The sequence below is a fragment of the Protopterus annectens genome, chromosome 4.part0, assembly GCF_019279795.1.
Source record: "Protopterus annectens isolate FY-2018-M chromosome 4.part0, PAN1.0, whole genome shotgun sequence".
Classification (NCBI taxonomy): Eukaryota; Metazoa; Chordata; order Ceratodontiformes; family Protopteridae; genus Protopterus; species Protopterus annectens.
In genome coordinates, this window is record NC_056733.1 from 481,515,516 (window position 1) to 481,527,819 (window position 12,304).

Here is a 12,304-nt window from a genome sequence, read left to right on the forward strand (position 1 = left end):
TTTTCTGATGAATATGAAGACCGAAAACCAAATGTATATCATTATTCAGTGGTTTCAGTTCTCAGTGATTTGCCAGAAAACCACACATTTTATGAGGAGGATACCAAAAATATGAAGCAACAATCTAGACACTCTGTGAGAATCTGGACAGTTGAGAGGAATGCCACCAACTCGAGCAGATGGGACCTTGGTTTAATGTCTCATCTGAAGGAAAACACACACAGGAGTTCAGAAATCGCCTCCCAGATGTTGCCCTACTGAATCAGCAATCCAGTACCCCCCCCCCCCCCACCCCCAGAGGATTTCTCTTTTGGTGAAACCTTGCATACTCTCCAGGAGCATTTTAGTTGGGAAAGTCAGGATTTCTCTGATTCTAAAAAGAGGCTTAGGGATTTCTTACTCCTGCCCCAGCACAGGCCTTTAGCTATACCTTCTGTACTGGACATTGTTGATGATGCCTTTTCGGAATCTAGCATGGCCCCTGACTCTTTACCTCCTGCTTCCAGAAAACCTGATGGATATTACAGGGTTCCTGACTCTCATAAGTTCCTTTTCAAAAATCCTACTGTGGATCCTGGAACTGTTTCATAGGGACCCAAGGGCATTAAAGCTACTACTGTCAAAAATCCTACACCCTCTGATAGAGACTCCAGGGCGCTGGATAGATGTGGTAAGAAGGTATACACTTCTGCAACTTTGGCAATTAGTGCTTTGAATTGCCAGTTTCATAAGTTAAAGTATCAGCTGCATATTATTGGATTACTTAGACAGAAAATTATGTTATCTGATTGTGCTGAAAATTAGGATTTACAGGATTTAATGCATTGTGCTGAACACGCTGGTAAACATACATTGCAATATGGTTTTGATTCCCTAGAGGCATCTTGCAGGGCTGTGGTAACTGGGTCTGTACTTAGAAGACATGCTTGGCTTAAGGAGCAATCCTTGCCAGATCATGTTAAAGCAAAATTACTGGATGCTCCCTTAAATCAGGACCGCCTGTTTGGCAACAGGGCAGAAGAAGTTCTTAAAAAGATGGAGGAAAAAGCTAAATCTATGCAAACTGTTAAAGATTTTTTTTTACAAGTACAACCTCCAAGATTTAGTAGGCATTGGCCTTCTAAGAATTGGTCCTTTCCTGTCTCTTCCAGACCTCCTCAGTCCAAATCCAGATCTAGCAGAACACCCAGGCTTCAGTCCTAGGGGACGCACAGGACTAAGCAGTGGGGGGCCTCTACTTCCACATCTGGGAGTAATAAAACTCCCCCCTATGGTAAACTGTTTCTATGATTTCCTTTTAAAACTTCCAAGTGCTTCTCAACTGACTTGCCCTTTTAGGGGGAAAGATTGAACTTCATGCAAAGAACTGGGGACTCATTACCCAGGACAAATGGGTTTTAAATATAGTGTCCCAAGGATACAGATTTCACTTCCACACATTACCAACTCCAAGTGGTTGGCCGGATTCACCACCAAATCAGTGGGCAGAGGCCCAAAAGCAAGTACTCTCTCTCTTAAGCATATGGGCTATTCAGTTTTTACCAGAAGAAGAAAAGGGACAAGATTTCTACTTGAGATTTTTCTCGGTACCCAGAAAAGACAATTCATGATGTCCTTCCTTGGACCTGCCTACTCTAAACACCTTTCCGGTGATTCCAAAATTCAAGATACTGACTCTTCACCAGTTGCTTCCTATGCTAAGCAAAGATGCCTGGTTGGCAACACTAAATTTAAAGGAAGCCTACCTGCACACCCCAGTCAGGGAATCTTGCAGAAGGTACCTACGCTTCAAAGCAGGCTACATGCACAGTTCTCTGCACTGCCCTTTGGCTTATCTACTGCGTCCTGGGTCTTCACAAAGTGCCTAGCTCCAGTCATTGCATTTTGCAGGCAAAGAAATATTCAAATATACCAATACCTGGATGATTGTCTAATTCAGACAGAAAACCAGGACATAATTTTGAATCATCTGGCTTTTGTACAAAGGGTGCTAACTTGTCTGTGGTACACCATAAAAGAAAAGAAATCACACCTGGTACCCTGTCAAATTATATTCCTAGGAGCAAGCTTAAATACAACTTCCCAGATGGCTTTCCTCATGCCAGAGAAACAAATTCACTTGACATCCTACTTCAAACAAGTGGCCACAAAAACCCTGCTATCTGCAAGGCAAATACTACAAGCCTTGAGGTTCTGGCCTCCTGCATTCTTCTAATTCCATATGCAAGACTGCATATGAGGAAACTACAATGGTATCTAAAAAGCCTATGGTGTCAACATTCTCATGATGTAGAAGCAGTGATTCTTATCATTCCTTGTCTACGCCTAGAGTTCCTTTGGTGGGCAGAGGCCTGCCACCAAAACAAGGGACTACTATTCACACTAACCCCTGCTGCCCAAACCCTAACAACAGATGCATCAGACTATGCATGGGGGCACACCTGGCAGGGAAGTGCATTCAGGGCAAATGGAACCCAATTCAAATACACCTTCAAATCAATCATAAAGAAATGTTAGCTGTACAGAATGCTCTGACAGCTTTCAAGGACCACATTCTTCCAGGACAATTAATGGTAAAGATGGACAACACCACTGTTATGGGGTACATAAACAAGCAGGGGGGTACACATTCTTACTACCTCTCCAGACTAGCCATGGCATTGTGGAACACAGCCTTGAGCTACCAAGTGCATCTACAAACTCATTTCCTGCCAGGAAAACTTAATGCACTGGCAGACGGACTAAGCAGAAATCTCATGGACCCACACGAGTGGAAACAGGAACCAAGGATTTTCAACATGTTGACAAGCAAATGGGGGAGCCCAGATATAGACCTGTTTGCCTCCCCCCGGAACTATAAATTGGAAAAATTTTGTGCAAGGGACTCCCCACAGACAAGCTTGGAAGGTGGGATGCTCTGTCCTTCAGATGGAAAAACCTATCACTTTATGCCTTTCCTCCTCTGCCCCCGCTCTCCAAAGTACTAATAAAGATCAATCAAGACAAACCAAGGATGATTTTGATTGCACCAGCCTGGCCACTCCAACACTGGTACCCCCTCCTGCGCAGTGTGTCACTGTTGGTCCCATGGCAACTGCCTCAGACTCCTACCCTGCTGTCTCAGCAGGAGAACCAGATTCCACACCCTCAGCTTCAAACACTGAACCTAGCAGCCTGCCTAATTATGTAAGCTCTCCTTTACCATCCCTCAGTAAACCAGTGATGGATGTCATTTTAGAGGCAAGGGGGCCTTGTTTTAGAAAATCTTATGCTGAAAAATGGAAAAGATTCTTTGCCTGGAACCAGTCTCAAGGGATGAGCGCAGCAGTGCCCAATTTACCTCAGATTTTTCAATACTTAACTGAGATGCTTCACAAGGGCCTGTCCTTTTCCTTAATACAAATTCACATCTCCGCCATTTCAGCTCATTATAACACAGAACCTCCCCTCTTCTGTCATCCACTGCTCAAGCCGTTCCTCAGAGGGGCCAAAAATTTAAGACCACCCAGGAGAGCTCCAACTCTAGCCTGGGACCTTAACTTTGTATTGGAGAAACTCACCCTTCCTCCTTTCAAGCCAGCTGCTACTGCAGTTTTAAAATTCCTTTCTTGGAAAATAGCTTCCCTTTTAGCCATCACTTCAACAAGAAGGGTATCTGAATTACAGGCGCTTATGGCAGTGGAGCCTTTCATCATCTTTCATACGGACAGGATGTCCCTCAGGACCAATCCCTCTTTCATGCCAAAGGTGGTATTCAGTGTGGCCTTTAATCAGTCCATTCATTTGCCAACCTTCTTTCCTAATTCACAGAACAAAGGGGAATGGATACTGCACTGTTTAGATGTGCACAGACAACTTAGATTCTACTTGGACAGGACTAAACCTCAAAGGAAATCTGAACAACTGCTGGTGGCATTTGCTGCAGGGACAGAGGAGAAGGCTATGTCAAAGCAAAACATTTCCAAATGGATAGGCCACTGCATTCATTTCTGCTTTAAGCACCATGGAAAACCTGTCCCACAGGGTATTAGACCCCACTCAACCAGGGCTTGCATCTACCTCTACAGCCTTTCTCAGAGGCGTACATACCAGGGACATCCTAGAAGCTGCTACCCGGAGTTCTGTACATACTTTCACCAAGCATTAATATTTGCCAATTTTCTCTATATCCAGAGCTGGCTTTGCCACTGCAGCTTTGCAGGGCTTTATAGCTGGTACTAATGCTATCTAAATTCCTCCTCCCATCCTTAGCTTTGGGAATCTACCCAAATGTAATGACTGCAACAGTGAAACACGAAGAACATAGTACAGTTGTGTACACTTACCATAAATGTAAATGTTCGAGTGTATTCACTGTTGCAGTCCTGGTTACCCTCCCTCCAACCCCCTGACTTTTTTTGGCTATACCTCTTCTCTCCTTTTCAATGCTTAAAAGCTTTTTGGTGTATTTGCTTTTTTGTTTGAGGTATAACCTTGTATATTTATAGATTTAATTGCTTCCCATTAGGGGGGAACCTGACATTTGTGGCAAGAAAAACTGATGTAATGACGTCGGCTGCATGTTTTATACCTCTGACGACCTGACGTCACGGAAGAAGAGAGCATCCGGCGTAGGACCCAAGACTTTGTTAATCAGGCCGACTGAGGGCTACTGCAAGCAGATAACCCAAATGCAATGACTGCAACAGTGAATACACTCGAACATCTACATTTATGGTAAGTATACACAACTGTACTTTCCTGGCATAGGGGGAGACTCCCTTTGTGTTGAACATCACACTGTTTTGCCCCTTATTATGCAATCAGAAGGTGCCGCTGGGTGATGTAGAATCTGGAAGCAAATGGACAGATACTCCGCATACAGTACATAAAAATACCACTATTTTTAAACTTAGTAGATATAGCATCACTGATGTAACTAAATTAAAAACTACATCTGTTATAATCAGAAATACTACTTTTCATGGTGGGTGCATAACTGTATCAAAAATAAGTGGTAAAGAATAACCTTTTTTGCCAACATTATCTGTAACAAATCAAACTCTATCCACATAAAAATCTAAGGCCTTTAATCAAAAATTGCCCACATCAAAGAACTCTTGTCAAAAAATTCAGCAAAATTCTTAAAGTTAATATAAGAAAAAAATCAAAGTGGAATACAAATTAATATTAAAATTAACATAGAAAGAAAAGGATGTTCACAAATTATTTCAGGCAATTAAGAAATATGTCTCCGAAAGAACAGAGATTTGGAGATCTGGTAATAAAAAGGGATGAAGCCTGATAAATTTTCGCTCCACTGAATTCAGATCAGTTTGCATATACAAGTGTAATATTAGAGCTCAATGAAGGCATGCAAAGATTGTAAATGTGTTAAACCACAAATAATAGACTTTATAATTGAGGCTAGTATAAAAATATCAAATCAGAAAAGAGTTAACAGGGAGAGCATATAAGGCAGTATTAGATTTGAGAAGTCAGTGCAGTACAGAGGTAAAAATAGTATGGAGTGAACTGTTACAGTTGTACAGTGGAGGGAAGTTTGTCTTAATTCTAGATATGCAACTAAGTAAAAAATAAACTTAAACGTTCATGCAGACAAGAAGAATATGTTGTACATATGATGTTTTAGAAAGATATTCTTAGGGGAGATGCACGGTTACTTCAGCGCAGAAATGACCTGTGTAATATGCTAGGTCTTATACTTGGAAGAGGATTTAACCTGTGTGTGTGTGTGTGTGTGTGTGTGTGTGTGTGTGTGTGTGTATATATGTATATATATATATGTATATATATATATGTATATATATATATATGTATATATATGTATATATATATATATATATATATATATGTATGTATATATATATATATATATATATATATATCTATTGAGTTGGGGTAAAATAATATGTACTAAAGAAATGAAAGCATTGCCTGCTCTCCTTATTATTGATAGTGACTAAGAAAGCTTTAACTAGAAAGTGGAAGGCCAAATCATCAATAGGAGAGGTGGAAAATGATTACAGAGAAAATACGGAGCTTGAAAACTATTAGAGATCAAATCAACTTCATAGTAAGAAAATGGGCTGTGTGGGATGCTGTATTAGAATTTGAGTGTGAAGGATGTTGACATAAAACAAGTTACCTCAGATGTACATATTTTTAGTAACGTAGACTACAGTACAAGGTGGAAAGTCACTGTTCACATTTGCCAAGTTGTGTAGTATAGTGTAAATAAAGTAATGTGGTCACTAATTTGCTTCTGATCTCAAGTTAGAATGTAATTAATCTGTGTGCTGCTTTTGTTTTAATGAACAGTGTTGATTCAAACATGGGATTTAGACTGAAGAGAATAGCTGATTGTGATTCCTGGATTTGCATGCCTAACAATGCCAAGTTGTTGATAACTGAATGTAAGCACGGTCTGACATGAAACTGCCTAAATGGTATTGTATAAACATACAACTGTAAAACAGTTCTTTCATCAGCCAGTGCCCACATAGAAAAGTGCACTTTGCATGGGGATTGGACTGGACAGTATGGCATATTGAAGAAATATGTTTGAAGTGTTTATTGTTCGAAAAAAGAGAGCCCTCAGCAATGCACTGTGAATTTATTCATAATGGTGTTATCCATTTTGATCCTAAAGCTATTGCTTATACTGCAGATAGGTGTTGCATCAGCTTTATACCAGAAACAGTCATTTAAAGTATGTAAATTCCTATATATCTTCCTATACCCAGGATTTTTATGGTAACTAAACTGCACCCTCTAAAGCTAAAAGTGTATGACCTATTTTCCCACCCCAACAATGTATCTAGTCGCTTAATCAGCAGCACCACCACCAAACAGGCCATCTCTGAACCCATCCTAAAACTGATGCGTAGCCACAGGATATATTCCTGAGATTTGGAAAACTGACATTGTTATGCCTCTCACTGAAGGAGGCCATGCTGCAGATCCTGGGAATTTACAGACATTAGCCTAACAAGCCTAATTTGCAAATCCATGGCGCATGTTACATCTGATTTCTTAAGTTTAATATTAAACGTCTTACTGTAGAGCCACAAAACAGGCTTTGTCAAATTAAAATCCTGTCTACTTAATTTAGAAAACGTATTTGAAAATATCACTGAAGCTGTAGGTAATGGCCATACAGTTAATACAACACACTCAGATATGGTAAAAACATTCACAGTGTTCTCATGCTGGAATTGTAGTAAGCTTAAAGCCCAAAATGTAGACTGTCATGTTGCAAGATGGATAGCAAACTTGACAGATGAAGCCCATGTAAATAAAGTAGTAGGTATACTTCAGAAAGCAAAAATATGACAAGTGGCATCTCTCAGGGCTCAGTACTGAGACCCCTTTTATTCAGCATCATCATCTTGGATCACCATAGCCCAAATCCAGAAGTAAAGTTTTCTAAATTTGCTGTTGGCTACAAGCTGTTTGTTTTTGTTCCTTCAGCATCCAGTACTAGCTAGAAAGACCATGGTTTCAAGCTCTAAAGTCCTTACCTGTTTAGATAACCCTTCTGATTCAATCCAGCATGTCAGCATCTGGCATCACTCTGAGGCTTGGATCCTGATGTAGTCCTTCAAAACCTACTGGGTCTCCTGACTGAGGTCTTAGAGGAGATTTAGCCTGCCGAGGCAGCTGTCCACTTGGCAAATCTTTGCATCCATGTGGAAGCAGTTCTCAGTTTGGGGTAGAGCACTATCCTGTTATTGTATAATTAAGGTGTATGTCTTAGTTGTCTGTGCTTCAGTCCATTGTGAAAAACATGGTTGTATCCCACTGCAAGATGGTCAAGCAGCTTCTTAAAGGAGTGCCATTCCTACTGCTTCTGAAAAGGCCTGCCCTCTTTGAGAGTAGAACTTTGTGGTTTACAGGCTTCCCTAACCTCTGTTTGGGCCTTTTAGCAAAAAAAGTGTTAACGTTCATGTCTTGAGAAACTCTGTGATGTGCAGTATGTTAATTTTAGCAAAAATAGGCAGATTTTGATACTGATGTGTGTATGATTGGTGTGGCCTTACCTGAAATATTTTGCTGTGTTCTGGAAGTCACATCTGTATGACATCAAGATGGAACCTCTGAGGTGGTGTAGACCATAACTCGCATGTCATGGGAAGAACAGCTTGTTCACTCTGTATATGTACCATTGCAAAAAGAAGAATGGGGAAGTAGTAAAACTGCTTTAAAGGCATTGAGTATATTTAAAAAGGATATAGTTCCTTTCTGAGATTATTTTTAGGGGCAAGGAACCCTGATGTGGGTTTAGAAGATGTGACAGTGTTAGACGTGACCTCAGAAAGTTTTGCTTTACATAAATGACAGTGAATCATAATACTGATACACAGAAGGTGTAGTTAAAGTAGGAAACAGTGCTGCAGTCAGGGGTACATGGGGACATGGTAGAGAAACTTAGAAGTATTCAAGGTGAAGCCAGAGGTTAATTGAGAAATGTGAAAATAACAGTTGATGAAAGATAGATACACTGCATGGGTCTGGTGATTTTCTGCTGGAGTTGTCATTGTCTACACGTCTGTTTCAACATTTGCCATTTTCTTACAGGTCTTTAAATACAGCACTGCATTAGAGAAACACAAGTTATTCATCTCTGGATTGCCATTCTCATGTACCAAAGAGGAACTGGAAGAAATATGCAGAGGCCATGGCACTGTGAAGGAGATCAGGCTAGTCACTAATCGGTCAGGAAAACCCAAGGTATGCCTGTTAGGAGTGGAGTACTCAGACCAGTATAATAGATGATCTTGAGGTTTTTTTTATATAATGTTAAATGGTGCTATGTACTTGTTCTATATATTACTTCATTTTGATACATGCGTTGCTTTAAAATGTTGATGTTTCTTAACAACCATCAATATATATTCTGCATTTGTATTGGTAATGGCAATAATTCATTTACCTTTAGGAAAAGACTCTACTGCTAACCAGAAAGGCAAGACAAGTTGTTGATAAATGTAAAATTGTTAAGGGGACTGGATTGCTGATTCAGCAGGGCAACATTTGGGAGGCGATTTCTGAACTCCTGTGTGTGTTTTCCTTCAAATGAGACATTAAACCAAGGTCCCATCTGCTCGAGTTGGTGGCATTCCTCTCAACTGTCCAGATTCTCACAGAATGTTTAGATTGTTGCTTCATATTTTTGGTATCCTCCTCATAAAATGTGTGGTTTTCTGGCAAATCACTGAGAACTGAAACCACTGAATAATGATATACATTTGATTCTCGGTCTTCATATTCATCAGAAAATGTATGCTAATACAAACTCTTTTTTTGTTTTGTTTTTTTAAGCAACTTTCTAAGTTTATAAGAGCATTATTTAAAACTTGTCACTATTTTTGGCCCTTTGTTCACCCATTATTTTAGGCTTTGTCCAGATTTCTTTCATTAAGAGATTGAGAGATATTGTCGGTGGTAGCTCAGATGTATGTAAAAGATTCATCTGCATTTATTGAAAAGGCTAAAGGAAGTTCTCTGCTGCCCTGGCCACATCACCCCTGTCAGTAGAAATGCCACCTCAAGTCTGCCCTGAAAAGAGACCACTAGCCTAATGAGATTAATCCAATCATTAATGGATAAATAAATAAGTCATATGTTGTGAAGGACTGCAGTTAAGGTGACTGACTACTAAATGTGTCTGAAAATGGTAACAGTAACATGTAATGTCAAAGGGAAATAGAAATATGGCAGTTGCTAATTATATTTTCACTAACTGCATTTTTTTTTTCAAATCGCTATTACTTTTTTCTTTGCTGTAGCAAAGTTGTAATGTCCTTGCTAGCTTGATATTAGGAGAAACATAACTGCACAGTTTGTGGCTGAAACTCTGGGCATTTATGCAAAGTTGAGTGCTTTTTACTAAGACACAGTGACCTCAGACTTGATTGTCATGGTAACAGTTTTAAATTCTGAGACTATTAAGCACAAGTCTCATATAGCAAGACGGAATATGCAAAAATGTGGATTTAAAAATCCAAAGTTCAAGATAGCTGTATGTGAGGAGTTGTTTTTCTCAAAGTTACAGTGATTACAGAGTTGGTATAGGTAAGTAATGGGGGTATGGAGTGTGCATATCTTCCCAACATTCCAGGTGGATTTGCCCCTCCATGCAAAAAAATAACTTTAAAAAGTAGCAGTGATTGTTGACATTGTGTTTTCCTTTAGTTTTGCTGCTGTTTTTTTCCCCATAATTCTTTTACTGACAATTACAGGTCACAGAATTGTAATAGGGAGCTGTTGATTACATATAAATAGGAAGGTGCACAGATTCTCCACCTCTGTGGAATATACAGAGGCACAGATCCTAAAGAAAACGTCATGCTTCAAAAGTCAATATATTGCCATTTTGAAAAGCTGAGGCACACAGGGATGGTGTTTGCACTGCCAATATGTATTCCTTCATAGAAATGCAGTGCTATAGCAAAGACATTGGTTTGTGGGAATACCAGTTGCAGTTAAGATTAAAGTTGTTAGAGTAACACTGGTGGATATAATATTTTTACTCATTGTTAACTGAAGAATGTAAAAGAGTAACAATAATATCAAGACCCTGCCTTGATGGGACTAGTGCATATCCACAAGTCAAGCTCCACTAGAGCAACCTGTACACGTGACCTCAACCTGGTCTGTGATATCAGTAGGACTTATTGAGGCAGATTTGTGTCCTAAAGACTCCCCCATCTGAGGAATAGAATCCCTCTCCACGTCAAGCAGAGTACCTCATTATCCCTTTTTAAGCGGAACCTGGATAACTGGATGGGAAACAGAAAATACACCCCTGGGATTCCACCTGTGTCCCTTCTGGACAGGGGCTTTGGTTGCTGACTTTTCTAAACATGGGCTAAACTCTTGGCTAGGCTTATTAAGGGCCTCAGGGCCAATAGCCTAGTAGCCCCCTATGAATAAAAACTGTAAAAGAGAAAACAGGATAGCACAAAAAAAAAACTTGTCAAGAAAGTTTGTTAATTGTGAAATAAGCATGTACCTTTTACCATAAATAAGAAAGCCTCATTTAGTATCCTTATCTCTAGAATTGACAGGTGTTGAGCTGGGATCAAATATCTATAGCTGGACAAAAAAATGGATGAAACTTTATGGAGATGTAAAAGAGAGAAAAGGAGGCTTAACCTTTGGCTCCATAGCACACAAGGAAAAAGTCCTGACTGCAGTCTAGGTGACTCGCAACAGATTAACTATCGTCATGGCCAAGAAGCTGACAGTAGCTAGCCCATCCATTTGTGAGTGAGGGAAGAAGGCACTCCAGCACTACAGTCTTGTAATGTGTTGGATAAACAGGTTTTCGATATTTGTCATGCAGTGCTATGAAGTTGAGGATGTGTGCTCAGTTCTTAATAAGCTATATGTGTGACAACCTTCATCAAACTGTACCGTGGAGCATGCACGTGAAGGGAAAAGTTGTAGGTCCTTGCAGTAATGCGAATGTATATGGCAATCACCAGGTAGCAGGGTTATTGTCATGAAACAAAACATCCCATCTCCTCTGTTCAGTAAGTGTGCAAGCTTCTAAAAGCTAGGCCTGCTGACTACTTTCTGTGACTGGGGACATTTAAGATAATCTCTTAGTGCGAATGTCCTGGCCATGGGCCTCAGAGTGAAGTTTGAAACCAGACTCTTGAGTGTCTTGGATAAAGGCATCTCTGGTAGAATTAATGTGTACTAGGAACAAGGGAGCAGACCACCTTTCACAGTTGCCTGGATAGCAGCTGTTCATCCACTTTAACTGTAACCCTAGCACCCATCTTTCTAAAGAGTAGCCCACTGAGAGGCTACACTCCACTGGAAGAGCATGTCCACCCATATAATAATGTGGGATGTAGATGCTTGATATGCTGTGGGAAACAAAGGGGCAAGTAGCCGAGAAGAGGCTTTGATGTTCAGCAGACAAAAATACCGCAAGAAAAAAAGAAAGAAATGTAATTGTCAGAGAAAGTCTCCAGCATCCTGTTCCAAGTCACATTAAGATTTGTAAAAAATCTAAAAAGATGACGTAGCTTTGTTTTTCTAAGTCCTGCAAAGATTTGTTTGAGCAATTAGCCAAACATTGAAATGTTAACTTCCCTTTTTCTGTCCATTTTGACAATGCATACAATGCAGATGGATAGGGATTGAACTGTCAAGGTGGCAAGTTATATCATGACTACATTTTTTTGTTGTTGTTAAAAATATGCAGTTTAAAAAATACGCGCACACACACACACACACACACACACACACACACACACACACACATACACGTGGGTGTGTTTAACTT

The 12,304-nt window shown here is 40.0% G+C and overlaps 1 protein-coding gene across 2 annotated transcripts in view; it reads left to right on the plus strand.

The window, feature by feature from the left end:
* SART3 (spliceosome associated factor 3, U4/U6 recycling protein) overlaps positions 1-12,304 on the plus strand; it is a 1,581,088-nt gene that overhangs the window by 1,455,097 nt on the left and 113,687 nt on the right. For both annotated transcript variants that reach the window (XM_044068408.1, XM_044068409.1), the window contains exon 17: positions 8,581-8,733. In XM_044068408.1, the coding sequence (XP_043924343.1) occupies positions 8,581-8,733 (153 nt within the window). The remainder of the gene's footprint in view (positions 1-8,580; positions 8,734-12,304) is intronic.